This window comes from Schistocerca americana, chromosome 4 (genome assembly GCF_021461395.2).
Source record: "Schistocerca americana isolate TAMUIC-IGC-003095 chromosome 4, iqSchAmer2.1, whole genome shotgun sequence".
NCBI lineage: Eukaryota > Metazoa > Arthropoda > Insecta > Orthoptera > Acrididae > Schistocerca > Schistocerca americana.
Window position 1 is genome coordinate 480,763,954 of NC_060122.1, and position 19,735 is coordinate 480,783,688.

General features: G+C 44.9%; 1 protein-coding gene and 1 pseudogene across 1 annotated transcript in view; both read left to right on the forward strand.

Moving 5' to 3' along the window:
- The first annotated feature begins 239 nt into the window (after positions 1-239).
- Positions 240-19,735, forward strand: part of LOC124613564 — a 68,645-nt gene continuing 49,149 nt past the window's right edge. The window contains exon 1 of the mRNA XM_047142278.1: positions 240-442. Within this exon, the coding sequence (XP_046998234.1) occupies positions 240-442 (203 nt within the window). The remainder of the gene's footprint in view (positions 443-19,735) is intronic.
- Positions 994-1,110, forward strand: LOC124614630 (annotated as a pseudogene).

Below are 19,735 nucleotides of genomic sequence, written 5' to 3' on the forward strand. Positions count from 1 at the left end.
GTCAGTTGCTCAGACGTGGGAGAAGAGATCGGTGACGTTGTGCCGCTGAGATCAATTGAGGCATCTTCATCGACGGCGCATTACGGAAGACGGAGGCAGCGCTGCATACGGAAGGAGAAGGGTCAAGTCTCCACGAGGGCCGCGTGTGATTGCCGGTGAGCGTCGGTATTTTTAGTGCGCCGGCACTCGTTCGTAGTGCGCGCTGCGGCGGCGGGGGCGGCGCAGGCGGCCGGCGATCAATGCGTGCCGGCGGCCGAGGCGCGAGCGCCGGCGTGGCGCGGCGGCGGCCGGGGCCCGGCCAGTGGGCAGGCGACAGGCCGGCATGCGGGCGTCGGGACGGCGCGGCCGCCGGTGAGCTGGGCGCCGCTGGGCTGGCGATGCGCGCCGCGCCCTGGCGCGCCTCCGTCGCCGCCGCTTCCTACCTGCTCGCCGTCACTCTCCGGTGTGTACACTGCGCACCCACCGCACCCGCCTCCGCGCCGCACGCTACGCACTGCCGGCACCGCTTCCAGCTGCCACCGGTGACCGTCTGTCTCGCCTCCGAGTCTCCTGCCACATTCACATTCCTCAGTTCGAGCGCTAGTAGTTGACGTAACCGCTGATAGCAACACGCGTAGACACTAGACTTGACTCAAGTCTGGCGCTAGCCCGTCTCCAGGGGTTTTCGGGAGCCGTGCTGTCCGCAACCGTTCGAGGGTATGTGAGAAAACCCAACCGAGGATGTGGCGCAGTGTGAAGTACTGGTCTCTGCATCTGAGTATGAACGCAGTTAAAAAAAAAAGTCTTGGGGTGACAGATGACGCCGTGGGAAACAATTTTTGTGTTGGAGACGAAATGTTCGCTGACGCTTTCCGGCGCTTGTTTGAGTCATCAGTCTTCTGGCTGGTTTGTCCCGGTCCGCCACGAATTCCTCTCCTGTGCCAACCTTTCCATCTCACGAGTAGCACTTGCCCCATACGTCCTCAATTATTTGTTGGCTGTATTCTTCCTCTAGGCAACGGCCTTGCCATAGTGGATACACCGGTTCCCGTGAGATCACCGAAGTTAAGCGCTGTCGGGCGAGGTTGGCACTTGGATGGGTGACCATCCAGCTGCTATGCGCTGTTGCCACTTTTTGGGGTGCACTCAGTCTCGTGATGCCAATTTAGGATCTACTCGACCGAATAGTAGCGGCTTCGGTCAAGGAAAACCCATCATAACGTCTGGGAGAGCGGTGTGCTGACCACATGCCCCTCATATCCGCATCCTCAACTGAGGATGATACGGCGGTCGGATGGTCCCAATGGGCCACTTGCGGCCTGAAGACGGAGTGGTATATTCTTCCTCTACAGTTTTTACCCTCTTGTACCACGGAAGTTATTACCCCATGTCTTAAAAGATGTCCTACCATCCCATCCCTTCTTTTTCTTTCAGTGTTTTCCACAGGTTCCTCTCCTCGCCGATTCTGTCGAGGACCTTCTAATTCCTTCCCTGATCAGTCCATCTAATTTTCAACATTCTTCTGTAGCACCGCATCTTAAATGTTTCGATTTTCTTGTGTTCCAGTTTTACCACAGTCCATGTCTCGCTACCATACAACTCTGTGCTCCAAACGTACATTCACAGAAACTTCTTCCTCAAATTAATGCCTATGCCCTCCTTGCTCCGTATGTCCTGGGTAGCAGAATTCCTTAACTTCGTCTACTTCGTCATCCTCACTTCTGACGCTAAATTTCTCTCTGTTCTCATTTCTGTTACATCTAATTACTTTCGTCTTTCTTCGATTTACTCTTAATCCACATTCCATACTCATTAGAATAACATTCAACAGGTCCTGTAATTCGTCTTCACTTTCACTAAGGACACCAATCTCATCAGTGAATCTCATCACTGATATCCTTTCATCATGAATTTTAATCCCACTCTTTAATTTTTTTTTTTTTTGTTTCCTTCACTGCTTCTTCGATTTACTAAAAAAAAATGTCGTGTGACTAGGGCCTCCAGTCGGGTAGATCGTTCGCCGGTTGGCAGAAGTCTATTAACCATCTTTTATAACTGAATCGTGAACTATTCCAGTATAAAGATGTTTTGCTTAAAAGTTCCATCTTTGTAGACGTTCATCTCGGACATCAAAGGCGCATAGATCTCTCAAAGTCAGTTACTCATGACGGTGACGTTAGTGCTTTCGTGATACGCTTCTACCACAGTGGCTCATAAAGAAAGCTCTTCGTTTCAGAAATACTGACTCATTGGCCAGAACGTTTATCATCAGCCGTATTTGCTACTTGGACAGTTCGCTTCCATCATTCACGCCAACAGTTGGCGACTTAGCTGAAGAAAGCCTACCATTCCTCGTATTTACCTATTTCGCCATCGCAAATAACATGCCTCATGGCTGCCTATGGGTTCTGTAAACAGCACTGCTGGCTACTAACGCAGAAGTTCTGAGTTTGATTCTGATGATCAGACCTCTAGCACTATGGGGTCGAAGGGCCTGTAAAGGGTCTACTCAGCTTAGGTGGGTCACATTATGCCCCATTTAGATAAATAAGCAATGCGTTGAAGAGTCGTCATATGCATGTCATTTTTACGTAACTTACGTGTGAGCTGCTCGCTGCAGACGCCAGTTCTAGGAGACGCTCATCATAATGTGTCGTCGGCATACGTCGATAGCCTAGACAACCGTTATAATCGAACGAACGTATGTGAAATACCGTTCGTTACTCTACAAGTGTTTTACAATTGTGCGTGAAGCGTAATGCAATGACCGCTCCACTTGCATCGGAAACGAGGGTCAAACACGGTGCTAATCCCTATGACGAGTTAATGACCTTTGCTCCACCGAGCGAGGTGGCGCAGTGGTTAGCACACTGGACTCGCATTCGGGAGGACGACGGTTCAATCCCGTCTCCAGCCATCCTGATTTAGGTTTTCCGTGATTTCCCTAAATCGTTTCAGGCAAATGCCGGGATGGTTCCTTTGAAAGGGCACGGCCGATTTCCTTCCCAATCCTTCCGTAACCCGAACTTGCGCTCCGTCTCTAATGACCTCGTTGTCGACGGGACGTTAAACACTAACCACCACCACCACCACCATTGCTCCCACTCGTTGTGCAGCCTGAGTGGGGTTCTTGTTACTTTCGCAGCGTCACTAAGTTAAATGTCGGACAAATTTCCCATTTCCGTATCATGCAAATTCGAAAACAATTGAGATTTTTGATCGCACAGAAGAGATAACACGTAATTGACAGTCATCTAGTGTAGATGCGCCCCCTCTCTTCCCACTGTGAGTTAAGGTGCCGTTGCGGCATCAGCAACAACATTGGACCACACAGAAGATTGCCAGAACAAATATTGAACGACCAAATAACTCCAACCGAACACAATCTGTTCAAGAGCGCTACTCACGCTGTATCAGTGCAACACTGCTTGCATGAATGCTTTCTTGAGTTCTAGTCCAGGCATACCTTGTCGGGCGTTATTCATGGTAAGCAAAAGCTCAAGATATTAGTGATATTAAAGAGTCTTTCCTGCTACGGTTCTACTGTCAACAAGGACAGGTAGCTGTAATGCCGACCGTTCAACACGAGATCTTGCGATCCACACGTGTTTAATGCTAAGATGGAAACAAGGCATCACAACCCTTACGATAGGTTAAAATCATGAAACGCTGGGAGCTATGTGCAGGATCTCAGTCTTATGGATGCATTTGTCTACCAACTGAGTTATCCAAACACATCTCGCGAGCTACATAGGAGCTTAATTTTGTCACTTCTTCGGCAAAGCTTTATTTTGGCAGCATATCACAACTGTTATTAGTACCACACCAGCTTTTGTGTTAACCAAGCAACATTAGCGCTTCGGACAGTATGGTATCGCAGCAACATCTCTCACTCTGGAGTTCATGGTGCAAAGTACAAACTTCGGTGACAAGTTGGGACAGTGTACCGCTCCGGCGTTTGGCCTTGAATCTCTGACTTTCATAGGCAGTACTGTAGCAAATAAGAGGTACAAAACTTTAATCTGTTAATACTGCTCTCTGCTCTCATAGACCTCACCCCTGAGCTGACAGTTTCTTGAGATATAACCCATTTCAACGTCACGTACTTCTTTCCTGCTAAAGGCACGCGGTACCTTCTGTTAGTAGTTTAGAGTAGCAGAAGAAACAAAACGAATGTTTCACCATGTTCCCAGAGGCACGTTTGTATCAGGAACGGAAGGCTAATTCTCAAGTTCTCGACAACGATATGTTCTTTAGAAATAAATAGTAGCTGGGGATAAACGGCGAGGGAAGGAAGAAACAGTAGTCTGTCTAACGAAATATTCCGGCATATGTCCACAATTATCGATGGGAACAATGGAAATCGTAAATCAGAAACGGGGTAGGCACGGTTTTTAATCCCATCTCTCTCCAATATGATTCCGTTTCCCAAGCATTCATATCTGTCGATACGTGATGCTATAATTTAGGTGGTGGAAAACTGCACACGAAAGAAAGGAGTTTCAGACCGACTCATGACTTTAACTTGTCACTGCTGACCATAAAGTGTAGCTTACACACAAGCCCGGAAATTTCCATGCAAGACGATTTATTTTTATTGAGATCCTGGCATTTTAAGAGGGATCTTATATTCCATTTGTTTAGGACAAATGGCGCTATTTGCATCATACTTACAGCAGAACAATAGCTTGTCTGCTACCAAATAACCTCAAACAGGCTGTGCTCATACCTACCTCCAATCAAAACTCTAAAGAGCCCATCTGCATTAAGATTATAAGCAGCGAATATTATTGTTTCATAAAGGAACTAACACTGTTTACATGAATCTGGCGCTATCGTTGCACGTACGAAAAATACCATAAATGAAGAGTCTGCTACTTTATTTTCACTGAACATTTTTTCAACGATAATCAGGTAAAGTTTTATCTCACACAACATATATGTTTTTGTTCGCCGTCACCATGTGAAAGCCGGCCGCGGTGGCCGTGCGGTTCTAGGCGCTCCAGTCCGGAGCCGCGCTGCTGCTACGGTCGCAGGTTCGAATCCTGCCTCGGGCATGAGTGTGTGTGATGTCCTTAGGCTAGTTAGGTTTAAGTAGTTCTAAGTTCTAGGGGACTGATGACCACAGCAGTTGAGTCCCATAGTGCTCAGAGCCGTTTGAACCATTTGAACCATGCGAAAAGACACAAAATTATAGCTGGAACCAGTTACTGTGAGAGCACGCAAGCTTCTAAACACGTAAAATGCTTGCAGCAAATATCCACTACAGCACTCCCACGTGCCACTCGTGAGCTTGCTGTTTAATTGTTCTGATAATTGTGAAACTTAATGCTTTATTGTCAGTCAGTCGTTTTCAGGCAGCTTCCAGCTTTCTCACAGCACTTTTCTCCACATCTTTTACCTATACAATTTCGAAATGTACTGTTTCTGAAATATTTCCTAAGTCAATTTTCGTATCTAGCACGTTTATTCAGTTGAAGGAAGTTTTGTTCCGCTGTGTGTGTGTGTGTGTGTGTGTGTGTGTGTGTGTGTGTGTGTGTGTGTGTGTGTGCGTTTTTTTTTTCATTTAAGCAGAATTATTAAGCTTCTTCAGCTTCTCCAAACGTTATGCTTTTAAACACGTTTTGCGGTCTTTCCTGCCGCTCCTCAGTTACTCCTGTCTCTTTTTTATTGGTATTTAACTGGCTAAGCAGGTGTGGATATGATGTGATTTATTTTGTATGTGCATTGCGTTCATGGTCCACCATTTTCTTTATTTCTATTGTAACGTGGCATTTGTCCCTGTATCACATCCCGTTGTCGCCAGTATTCCAAAGAACGAAGGTTAGTCAAGAGTTAAATGGTCGTAGACACCGTCTTCAAAAGAGACTTCGAATTATATTAGTCCATTCAGACGAGGAAGGGAGAACGAATCGATCGGGAACTTTTAGAACAAATGACCCCTACTTCTACCTTGAGCAATTTAGAGAAAAAAGAAACCACGGAAAATCTAAACCAGTGTCGCTGAAAGACGATTGAAATTAGTTTCTCCGTAATAGGGGACCAGTACTTCAAGTATTCAAGCATCACCCACGACATCAGTATTCACCACACATTATTCCACATCGTACTGTCTACAGCTTTCTCTAAGCCAAAACGCACTCCTGTTAGGGAGAAACCGGGTTTAAATCTCTGTCCCGCCATCGTTATTTTTCCGTGGGCTCTCTACATTATTTAGGGAGACGTGCATGAAATGTTGGGAGAGAGGCCCAGCTAAATCTCACCTTCTCATTATGTCCGCTCCGCCAGCTGCGCGGTTCCTAGGTTCGACTAGATGGCTTATAGGCGCGTCCCGAAAGCCAATTAAAAAAGATCTTTTTTGAGGCCGTAGTGGGGGCGGCAATGAAAATCTCACGTCAACTTTGTAATTCACAGAATATACGTTATTATAACAGACAATATTAAAGCGCCCACCAGTCTTTATGACCTCTCTGAATGGAACGCTTTGCATGTGTGCATGTCCGGGATTCTCCAATATGAAACAAGCGCCGCACATGTGTAAGACTTCATTCAGGGAGTCCACTACCGCGCTGGTCGAAATTTTGCGTGTCAGTCAGTGAGTCAGTGAGTCGTGATATTCTGCAACGCATTTAAAGACGATGCTACTGTGTTTAACTAGAAGTTGTATCAAAACTTTTACAATTCATATGTTTAGCGGCATGCCGACAAGTCGAAAACCAAGTGTCAGAAAGAATTTAATCTTTTGTTAAAGGAAACTATGCTGAAGTTCACCAACAAGATCTCTCTTAGTGATCATGTAAATCAAAGAGATTGATAAGCTACCTAATCATATGGATCAAAGGAAGGTAAAAACAAAGTTGACTTCCATCTGCAAAGTAAGTAAAGGTGCAATGACGTTTAATGTGTTTAATATTCGAGTAGCAATAAAAGGTCAGTTTTTTAGGGATCCGTCAAAACAGTTAGTACTATTTCTGTGGAGCCTTTTTGCCAGGCTGTCCTTGTCTGTCTATCTGCCCGCCCGAATACTACACAGGGTTGGCATGTTCAAAATAGTGTTAAAGACACTCCTCAGTACACTTTCTAAACGAAACATGGTTTTGTTAGAGTGTTTTAAACAATGATTAAAACAAATCGGAGTACGGGGTAAACCTCACGTGAGGAGGACAGGTAGAGGGTCCAACCACACCTCACGAAATCTCAACAACATGGAATGGAGGTCCAAATTTTAAACATTCACTTAATTAATGGACGTCCATTATGACGAATTTCGGAGTTATTATTTCCTCCCTCCATGCTTCTGAAACTCCGAAGGCGTTCTATCTCCATAATGATTTCGCTATCGACGGGTCGTTAAAATCTTACTGGGGGACTGATGACCTTAGCTGTTTAGTCCCCCTTAAATATCCCAACAACCACCACCATTAAAATCTTATCTATCTTCCATTCAAACCACAAACTGCAGAGGTAAGCGAGTTATTTCTAATTTTTTGATATTTTATTAAGCCTGATGTCACAACTACTCCTTGGATTCTGTATCTTGGACAAAACCAGTCAGAAACTGTAGATTGCCACTTTCCCTGTCGTTTCTTTCAATTCACTTCATTTTCTCACAGATTATAAACTCGGCGGGCAGTATGAATCACTCTCCGTAGGTAGTTTGCTTGCAGTTGACAGCACCTGTCTCTTTTGTGGCCCAGCGCACTAGCGACTGATAATAGGCAAAGCGTATCGCTTCAGTAATGATCAATTAATTGTGTTAATTGCTAAAATCGCCATAGAAACGTTAACAGCATCATTACATTATTTTTAATGCAGGGATAGGTACATCGTTATTTACTTGCGATAGTTCAGTTGAGAAGATCGTTACACAATATTCTCGTCCGGGCCGCGTTACGACTTACGTTAAGGTCTTGCCAACGTCGAAATTCGGGACCACCAAGTTTGAGGACGACGAACTTCTCGCAGCAGAAGCAAAAGCATCACGCAACTATCGGAGGTGGATCCTACCCTCCTCTCGCGTTTCATGTTACGCGGACGGTGAATGTTCTCATATTCCAGTGAAATGTATTACCTTATTGAGAAATATAAATAGTGTTACTTATTTATTTATTTCAACAGAACAATGTTTACACTCGAGGATCAGCCCAGAGTCAAATGGTTCAAATGGCTCTCAGCACTATGGGACTTAACTTCTAAGGTCATCAGTCCCCTAGAACTTAGAACTATTTAAACCTAACTAACCTAAGGACATCACACACATCCATGCCCGAAGCAGGATTCGAACCTGCGACCGTAAGGGGTTGCGCGGCTCCAGACTGTAGCGCCTAGAACCGCTCGGCCACCGCAGCCGGCAGCCCAGAATCCACCTGTGCGTGTGTGACAAGGCATTTATACTCGTAGATCATACTGGCTTCAACCTACACAATTATCTACAGTCCTAGATACAGGTGTACGGGGCTTAATCTACACAGGCTCAGAAATTAATACTCTATGTTCAGCTGTCACATCCGTACAACGCATGAAACTTGTTAATGCATTGTCTCGTTCGCACTTTTGTAAAGAAATCGCCAGGGAATACTGATATCAAATTTTTATAGGAGACTGAATATCATCAGTTCCATTGATTAACTAATCTCTTATAATTATGCGTAGTATGAGGGTAAAAATGTTATTCAAAGCCTCAAGTTTGCGTCCTTGATTATATTCATTCTTTTGTGTGTATCAAAGGAGGTGGCGTCTGGACATCCAGATTTAGATTTTCCATAGTTTTCCACTAAGCAGTTGAACCGAATGGCGACACAGATTTTTTTGAAAATGCAACGGCTTGTTTCCTACGTCATCATTATCGAATCCGAACATGTGCTCAGCTGGTAGTGATAACATCGTCGATGGGACTTTAAACGCTTATCTTTCTTTGTCCCTTCCTTCATCATTTCTCAGAGAAGAATACGCAGTTTAGTACGAGATACTATTGAAACCATCGACTGATTTGACTTGTTAATCCCGCTTTTCACATTTAAGACTCCAATCATCACATAGCCAGTCGTATAAGAATACATATTCACGCCCTCCGGCCTCGCTTTCAACTTTTTAAAGCCACAGTCTCATGCAGCGAATAACTTTAGGACATGGAATCAGAAATCACAAACGACATTCATAATATTCTGGAAATCACTCAAAGGTGTATTAGGGACTTTCCATAATTAGTTATACAGACAGTATCAAAAGGAAATTACTGAACAGTAGTAGATGAAACGGTCTGTGGCTCAAGTTAACAATCTAGGGGACAAATTCAGTCAGTTTTTTGAAAGAAATAAAAGCAAACATAGCCTTTTTCCCCAAACTGTCAATTTCTCTGTAAACATGTACATCAAATAAGTGATTAAGATTTTTTATACTCGAAGATGTTATCCTTCCCAAATTTAATAGAGGATGTTGAAACAGTATGAAAAAAAGTGTAGAAGTAAACTTGTATAAGTGGAGTGAATAGTTTAAATCGGGTAGAACAAGTATCACCGATGTTCATCGCACCGGACCACCGGTTGAAACGTGCACCGACGTATTAAAAAAAGAGCACAAATGACATTATTCGCGAATACAGACGTGTAAAAATCGTAACAAATGCTGATCTGCGTACTGTTATGTTTTTGACAAGCTTAATCATCGTAAAACATGCTAGAGATAAGATCTAAGACAGCTGATGCAAGTCCATACAAACATCCGTGTTCGTATTTCTTCTCAGTCCAAGCAAGCGTTTTAACAGAAGGTAATTCTTTTCTACTTGACCAAAAGAAAGGATCGATTGATGGACGCATCCTGTGGCATCAAGGAACTGTCAATTTGGTAATAGAAGGAGGTATTTTCAAAAAATGGTTCCAAGCACTATGGGACTTAACATCTGAGGTCATCAGCCCCCCAGACTTAGAACTACTTAAGCCTAACTTACCTAAGGACATCACACACATCCATTCCCCAGGCAGGATTCGAACCTGCGACCGTAGCAGCAGCGCGGTTCCGGACTGGAGCGCCTACAACCGCTCGGTCACAGCGGCCGGCGGGTATTTTCATTCCGCTGTGAAAATATCACTCCTGATATGCGACGCTTAAAATAATTTTTCGCTTTAGAGCACTATAACATTAAAAAGAATACATCTAGAGACAGATGGTGTCAACATGGTCCAGCGTGTAGTAAGGCACTCTGATAACGATCAGTCTCTTTTATTACACAGTCATATGGTTTGAAATCATAGAAAACAGCCGAAATGTTTCAGCCATTAAAATGTAAAAGCTGCTTTTAGAAATATTATCGTAATTTCAAAATGTAACTGCGGTCTTTCCACAGTATGCCATCCTTCAAACAAATAAAAGATGAACATATTCTTAGTCGAGAAGTGTCCAAGCACACAACTCGCCGGTAACGAACCCCGCGTCATTGGCCTCATTCCTACACCTAGCAACGGAATAGCTGTCAATCGTAAACATCGTTACCGACAGCACAGGCTGTCCAATCGATCACCGGACACCTGTCGGGTGACGGCGCCAACGACTCTCGCTGGCGGGTGTCATTCCCTTTAAGCTGCTTACGATAGGTTCCTACGATGAATAGCAGCGCTTATCGGACTTCATGAATCACTGAACATTAGAAGCGCGATCTATCTTCCAGCGAGATTATTATAAAACGAGTCTAACGCCGAGATTACTTAACACATTGCAGGTGAAAATGAAGTGAGTTTGCCGGCCGAAGTGGCTGTGCGGTTAAAGGCGCTGCAGTCTGGAACCGCAAGACCGCTACGGTCGCAGGTTCGAATCCTGCCTCGGGCATGGATGTTTGTGATGTCCTTAGGTTAGTTAGGTTTAACTAGTTCTAAGTTCTAGGGGACTAATGACCTCAGCAGTTGAGTCCCATAGTGCTCAGAGACATTTGAACCATTTTTTGAAGTGAGTTTCTCCACTCAAGGATAGTCTTTGCCTGGTTAGCTGGATATGGTTTAACAGGTGTTTAGTGCTTCCATTCATGTGTCTGCTTATAATGGAGATAGCCGTAACACGACCGTTTACTCTCAAAATGTGGAAACTCATTGATCATGCCTGTCAGGATATGTGCAGTTGATAAAGACAAACCCAACCGCCTCTTTTACGAAAGTAATGTTATGGGGATATGCTAACTACATTTATCCCTAGTGCTTATGGTTCATCCCACACAGTCTCGTACACAAAGGCTCTCGTAGCGTACTAATTCTTTTCTTCTAGCTTTAGAAGCAGTTCCTTCTCTTTGCGATGTTACCCTATTTTCGTTTAAAAATGGTTCAAATGGCTCCGAGCACTATGGGACTTAACATCTGAGGTCATCAGTCCGCTAGACTTAAAACTACTTAAATCTAACTAACCTAAGGACTTCACACACATCCATGCCCGAGGCAGGATTCGAACCTGCGACCGTAGCAGCAGCGTGGTTCCGAACTGAAGCGCCTAGAAACGCTCGTCCAATACGGCCGGCTCCCCTTTTGGTATTCACATCCGAAATCTGAAGCATTGCTGATATTTAGATTACTAGAGCAAGAAGATAATTTATCAACTTGACACGGAGAAAGTGATGATAACATCGAAATTTAATTTTTACTGCTTTGGTACGTGTTATAGCATAAATCGTGTATCCACTTGATCTGTATAACACTTTTTCCTTCTTCTTTTTTCAAGTGTTATCCATTTGCCCATTGCATCCTCTTGTTCAGTGCAAGTATTGTCTGAGGTAATTTCTGTTTCTCTTCACCTCACTTGATGTAGCTATTTATTTATTCCCTATTGGCCAATAATTTATTATTATTTTGAGCATTCTATTTTCATTCATTCTTGTTTCGATGTTCTCATTTTATTTCTATGTTGCTTGATCTGTTCATTTATGCCTTTAAGCCATTACGAGTTTTGTTGTATGTATTTCGTTAAGAGCCGACCGGTGTGGCCGAGCGGTTCTAGGGGCTTCAGTCTGGAACCGCGCGACCGTTACGGTCGCAGGTTCGATTCCTGCCTTGGGCATGGATGTGTGTGTTGTCCTTAGGTTAGTTAGGTTTAAGTAGTTCTAGGGGACTGATGACCTCAGATGTTAAGTCCCATAGTGCTCAGAGCCATTTGAACCATGTTTTCGTTAAGATGAATAAACTTAATGATGTGCCGTCTCAAAATTCACTGTCTTACATGCTTTATAGCCAAGATACATTCTTCCAGAGTTGAAGAAGGTTTATAAAGAGCGTACTCCTTCATTTCCAATAGTTACCAAATAGCGAATGAATTCAAAAAGACATACTTCTCTTGAAGGACGTCCCGAAACTGTACACACTTATGAAATCATCAATAGATACACTGTGTGATCAAAAGTATCCGGACACCCGCAAAAACATACGTTTTTCATATGAGGTGCATTGTACTGCCACCTACTGCCAGGTACTCCATATCAGCGACCTCAGTAGTCATTAGACATCGTGAGAGAGCAGAATGGGGCGCTCCGCGGAACTCACGGATTGGGTGTCACTTGTGTCATACGTCTGTACGCGAGACTTCCACACTCCTAAACATCCCTAGGTCCACTGTTTCCGATATGATAGTGAAGTGGAAATGGTGAAGGGACACATACAGCACAAAAGCGTACAGGCCGACCTCGTCTGTTGACTGACAGAAACCGTCGACAGTTGAAGAGGGTCGTAATGTGCAATAGGCAGACATCTATCCAGACCATCACACAGGAATTCCAAACTGCATCAGGATCCACTGCAAGTACTATGGGGGACAGTTAGGCGGAAGGTGAGAAAACTTGGATTTCATGGTCGAGCGGCTGCTCATAAGCCACACATCACCCCGGTAAATGCCAAACGGCGCCTCGCTTGGTGTAAGGAGCGTAAACATTGTACGATTGAGCAGTGGAAAAACGTTGTGTGGAGTGACGAATCACGGTACACAATGTGATGATCAGACGGCAGGGTGTGGGAATGGCGAATGGCCTGTGAACGTCATCTGCCAGCGTGTTTAGTGCCAACAGTAAAATTCGGAGGCAGTGGTGCTATGGTGTGTTCGTGTTTTTCATGGAGGGGGCTTTCACCCCTTGTTATTTTACGTGGCACTATCACAGCACACGCCTGCATTGAGGTTTTAAGCACCTACTTGCTTCCCACTGTTGAAGAGCAGTTCGGGGATGGCGAATGCATCTTTCGACACGATCGAGCACCTGTTCATAACACACGGCCCGTAGCGGAGTGGTTACAAGATAATAACATCCCTGTAATCGACTGGCCTGCACAGAGTTCTGACCTGAATTCTATAGGACATCTTTGGAATGTTTTAGAACTCCGACTTCGTGATTAAGTGTAGCACTCCGTGAAGAATGGGCTGCCATTCCCCAAGAAACCTTCCAGCATCTGATCAACGTACGCCCGCGAGAGTGGAAGATGTCATCAAGGCTAAGGGCGGGCCAACACCTTATGGAGTTCCTGGATTATCGATGGACGGCGCCACGAACTTGTAATTCTTTTTCAGCCAGGTGTCCGGATACTTTTCATCACATAGTGTAGCACAATATGATGTAGATGGCTGGCGAATAAGTATGTATGAAATAACTGAAGCCATATTTGTATCGAAAAAGAGTTATATCTGAATCATTAACTGCGAGAAACTTAACGTGAAAATTGGATGTTTCACTTGCTGAATGCTGACCAAAATCATACCCGAAAACAAATTTCTCAATGATATTTGTTTCGGTTCGAAAAGAATCCAACAGATTTTGGGCGCCGATTTAATACAGTGGATGACTGATCTTCGAGGCTCAATTCAAAGCGCGAATTCATCATTCAGGACAATGAGATTCCAGATCGAAGACTTGTCTAGAGACGCTCCTGACAATGGTGGGATACCAACCTGACGGTCGCCTGCCATACCACGCGACAGCCAGGAGTGATGGTCTGGGGTGAAACTTCTTTTCGTAGCAGGACCCCTTTGGTTGTTGTCCGCGGGCGGCACCCTAACATCACAGCGGTAAGTCGACAATATCGTACCCCCCCCCCCCCCCTTTGGTGCCCTTCATAACAAGCCATCCTAGGCTCATAATTAAGCAAGATTGATACCGGTTTTACCTCGGCGTATCATAAATCTCCCAAAGGACTAAGTGGAAGGACTGGACCTTAGAGCAGGGGATAAATCACCTTTCGTTGTGCACAATATTCGTTGAAGTCAATTAACAGAAATAATAATTATCATAAACTTCAAGTGGGAGACCATTTGTACATGAAGCCCATCAGTTGGCTTTAAATACCAGAGAAAGTATAACAACTTTTCAAATGAGAAAGGTAATACCTTTTTAATAAAAAAATAGAATGCACTGCACGCCCAAAGGGCTATCGTTAAGCTCACTTACAGACAGTTTTAAAACCTTGTCCAAATATATTCGTTTCGAAGAAACAGTAACCTCACATACGGACTCCCAACGAGGCAGGCAATAATATACATCAGACACTTCTTACAAATAGTTCCCAGCTCACGGCATCGGCCAAGTGCTGACATGAACGTCCTGCGGAGTAGCCAATACGGGCCACTCCTCTTTCTGTCGCTCGGGCCCGATTCATCGGGCCAACCGAGGGCGCAAAGTACAGTGCAGGTGCTTTGGGTGCACCTGGACCTTAACGGAATTTTGTCAGATGCAAGAACAAGCGAGAACCTGAAGGTGTAGCTCAGACCCACCACACAGGCACAGATGTAGAACAAACTGTCAACAATTATAGTCCAACAAATCGCGTGTGCTGACGCAGCAATACGCTACAACCAAACGTCTCAAACAGTGCTATGTTAATAAAACCAAAATCAAGCATTTAAAACAACTTTAAATAAAAAGGCATGGTAGAAGTATCGCAAGAGTTAAAACAAACTGTGACTGCTAAATTTAGCTTAGAGGTCACAATTAAACAAGAAGCAGGGTTGAAATATTTTAAGTAACCGAATGAGCTCACTTCCACACGTGATGCCCCCAAAAAACACCAAATGATATTTTATCCTTACGATAATTTTATCCTTACGATAATTTTATCCTTACGATAATCAAGCTTCCACACAAGTGTCTCAGGGAGTTAGCGTACTGTGGTACATCATATAGTTCCAGATCCACAATATAGTCTGGAACAAACTGTACCCTCAGTTTTAAAACATTATACACAATAAGCCTCAGGGCTTGGATGGTAGGGCAGAATGCCGACGCTGCTAGACACCAAGCAACAACAGTTCGATCTGAATGGTGCAACAAATTGCGTAGCGTCCGACCACAACATGGATTACTAACAGATTTTCATAATTGAGCACTCGCTAATAGCTTCAAATGGCTCTAAGCACTAAGAGAACATCTGAGGTCATCAGTCCCCTAGACTTAGAACTACTTAAACCTAACTAACCTAAGGACATCACACATATCCATGCCCGAAGCAGGATTCGAGCCTGCGACCGTAGTAGCCGCGTGGTTCCGGAATGAGGCGCCCTGAACCGCTCGGCCACAGCGTCCGGCCGCTAATAATTTGGTTCAGGTGAAGTACACGTGTAATACGGAAGGCAGAAAGTGCATGGCCAGTGAAAGACATAACTAGAATGACGTCACCTTAGCAGGTCACCGAAATAATCGTCCAACAGCATCAGAGAAGCAGGTCACCAGTACAGTCTCCCAGTAACACGTAATCGGTGAACGGTCACCAACTGCTTGGCTGCGCAGACCACCTCAGGACACAGCCGTTACAACTTTCACCTGTACGATCCTTTTCAAAACACCTCTTCGCCGACCGGGTTACCTCCCCTCCTCGGGCAATCGCACCGTCTTCCACTCACCTCCAAAAAACCTCTTGCGCTCGCCCGTCGATCCACTCACCGCCGCGCCACCTCGTGACCGGCTCACAAGCGCCGAAAAGTTAGCATCTCTGAACGAATATCGGTAGCTGCAAAGCTGGCATGGCTCAAAGATAACGCCCGCCCGCATACGGCGAGTTTCTGCAGCTTGTCACCGGGCTTGCCAAACCCCAACTTGGCCAGCAAAGTCGCCGGATCTCTCCCCAATTGAGTACTTTTGGAGTATTATGGGCGGGGCCTTCCTACCAGCTCGGGATTTTGACGATCAAACGCGCAAGTTGGGCAGAATTTGGCACAATGCCCCTCAGGAGCGCATCGAGCAACTCCGTCAGTCAACGTCACGCCATACAACTGCTTGCATTAGGGCAAGAGGTGGACCAAGGCAATACTGACTTGCTCAACTTGTGAAGGTGTTTTTCTTAAATAAATCAACCAGTTTTTCTGAAATTGTTTTTCCTGTGTGTGTATGTGTGGTTCAAAATGGTTCAAATGGCTCTAAGCACTATGGGACTTAACATCTGAGTTCATCAGTCCCCTAGCTACTTAAACCTAACTAACCTAAGGACATCACACATATCCATGCTCGAGGCAGGATTCGAACCTGCGACCGTAGCAGCAGCGCGGTTCCAGACTTAAGAACCTAGAACTGCTCGGCCACAGCGGCCTGATATATATATATATATATATATATATATATATATATATATATATATATATATGTGTGTGTGTGTGTGTGTGTGTGTGTGTGTGTGTGTGTGTGTGTGTGTATGTGTATGTGTGCTCCTTCGTCTCCTATGGGAGCACCAGCACTGTAGACAATTAAGAGTAAGAGCACTAGTCCTATCTCTGAGTCATTCGCCACTTAACTAGACCTGCGAACAAGCTCTATGATTCGTAGGACTGGTATATCTCGGGTCTGGTTTGATGGATGATGGTTAAGTGGGAGTTGGTCGAGGCTCCGGTGGAAAGGATGGATATGGCCAAAGGGTACGTGAGAAATGAGAAATCGGTGTCATGGAGTAGCAGAGTACCAGCATAGGAGATAAAAAGATAGGAAATTGGGTACTGGGATATTGTTGACCGGTTGACTTGCTGTGTTCGAACGTGCTTTAAGAAGAGAATAAGGCATGGTAGCTGGATTAGTTGGTATAGGATGGGAGCGGAGAAAGGCAGGCAGAGGCAGAAGGCGAATAGGAGAAGATCAAGGCAACGAAACGAGATAAAACGATGTATGACAAATATTACGAGAAGCTGCAAGTCTGGCGACAGTGCCAGACGGATGAGAATTCCACATTCACAGCTGTGCAAGAATTCACCAACCACCAATATCCTGATTTACTTGTAAAATGTGGAGATGACAGAGAATACATTATCTTCGCCTGTGGATAGATGTTATGTCTGCATCAGATCTTTTTGGGTGCCCGGACTGCCGCTGAGTTTCCGTAACTCGCAACAGTTCGAGTGGGACTGGAATTTGCAAACAAAGCGTACTCGGGCGTGTGGTGCGAGAAGACAGCGCAGCGTCTCTTTGTGTCAGCTGCAGCTAACACAGCACAATGTAGACAGGCTACTAGCAATCCGATAGCCCGACCCCTGTGCCTTGTTTCTGCAAGGTAATACGGTAATACGAGGCGACAACATAGATTTGCAACAGAAAGCTACAGGTGGTTTCTATCGGGCAACGAGTTTCTCTAGTTGTTACCCAGAACCCTAATTATTAAGAAGGGCCTTATAAACGAAATCATCACTAGAAAACCCAATTCATTCTTTTGCGTATGAGTCACAAGCTGGCCAATCTAATATGTTGTAGACATTGGTTATCTTCTTTAATTTAGAATAAGAATCAGAGGATGTGAAGCATTCTACATTTTTGTATAACTCGAACGAATTAGAAAAACTTTCATCAATGCTGCCCGATGTTTGAGTCACTCGTCACTTCATTGGACCCACAGACAAGCCCTATGATTGGTAGGACCGGTATATCTCAAGACTGGTTTCATGGATAGTTCTTCAGCGTCAACAAATTAAGAAAACTTTTTTTTGAGTTTTTGAGTCTGAATACTGGAGAGCGTTCCAGGATTATCTTCTCGCTAGGTTTCTTGGTATGTATCCTTTGTTTTCTTTATTTAGGAGGGGGGGGGGGGGGGTGGGCAGTCAGTGCGGTGGGGCTGGCAGCAGTTTTATTGCTGCTCTTCAGCCCACTGATATTAAAGAATACACAAATATTTTAATACAGTCAAAACAATTAAAACAGTGTGATCAAAATACAATAAAGTTAATTTTTTCTTGCTGTGCTATGAATGCATACACTCCCCGACAGGAGAAGTGATGCACCCAGAAGAGGATGAGGAAGCGAAATCAAACTTCACATGTTGAGAAGTTATGTGAAGTTACTTAACTGATTAAAATATCGAGTCAAATTTACAAAGAACTTGGCAGTATTAGCCTATTTATCAGTATGACGGTACGCCCTCTATGGCATGGATGCATGCACTGATTCGGTTGGGAACGTTGTCATAAAGCCATTGTATCCTGTCCTGAGGCAAGCTGACCCACAACTGTTGTAACTAGCTCTTGGAATTGTGGGTATTGGAACTGGGGTGAAGTTGACGTCCGAGTTGGTCCCACACATGTTCTATCAGCGGCAGGTATGGGGATCTTGTTAGCCACGGGAGTACCTCAACCTCAAGCAGACAGTTCATAGGTACATGTGCCATGTGTGAACGAGCACTGTTATGTTGGAAATTGGCACAATGTCACTGTCGCATGAGAAGTAATACGTGAGGAAGTAGGATGTCAGTGACATTCCGCTTTGCTGACAGAGATCCCTCGATCACCACCAGCCGTGGGCTCCCCGCACCCTGACACCAGCATCAAGCCTAACACCGTTGTTCCTCTCCAGAATATTGGAAGAATGGGATCTCTTCCCAGAGCGCAGTTCTACTCGCCGATAATGGTCACCTGGAGTAGTGCAGAGCCGTGATTCATCGCTGAACACAGTGCGACGCCACCCATCAGCAATCCACGCTTCCCGGTCGCGACACCGCTCCAAACGCAGCCGGTTATGTTGTGGCATGAACGGCAGCCTGCGTGTCGGGCGGTAATTCCCTAGTCCAGCTGCTGCTGGTCTTCAACGAATGATGCGGGGTGGTACAGAATGTTGCAGGGAATCCATTACATGTTTTCAGATGGCAGGTACAGTTGTGAAGGGATTACCATGGGCTTGGTGCACAATTTGGTGGTCCTCCTTTGTGATCAGACACGGTCAACCAGAACTTTGTCGATGAGTCCTCACGTTCTCAAGCAGTCCAACATCGGGAAACTGTCACACCCGAATGCTCCACTGACCTGGATATTGCACGATTCGACTAGCCGGCACAGAGGGGACATACAATGAGGCCTCTTTCAAATTCTGTGAGGTGATGATAAAGCTGTCTCAAACAAATACGCGACATCTCTGTATCCTTCACAATGATCACCCAACATCTGATGCTGTTTGCGCCTCTTATATACCTTTCCAGTCCTGGTAACAACACTGAACACGAACAAAAGTAATGATCTCTCGTGGCCGTTCTCCCTGTCACAGAGAATTGCAACTCTAATCATTTACATACCCACCGATGGTGTGTATGTGTACGAAGTTACATTTACACCCGACCATGACTTATTCAAACTGCGTGGCTATGGAGTATCGCCATAGTTGTGCGATTAGATTCGTTATTTTCTGTCAGAAAGGTCATAGTTCATAGCAACAGCCGAAAATTCATCGAACAAAACAAAAGTAATATCTGGCGTTCCCCAAGGAAGTCCTACAGGCCCTTTGCTGTTCCTGGTATACATTAACGACATAGGAGAAAATCTAAGCAGACCTATTAGATTGTTCGCGGGTGAT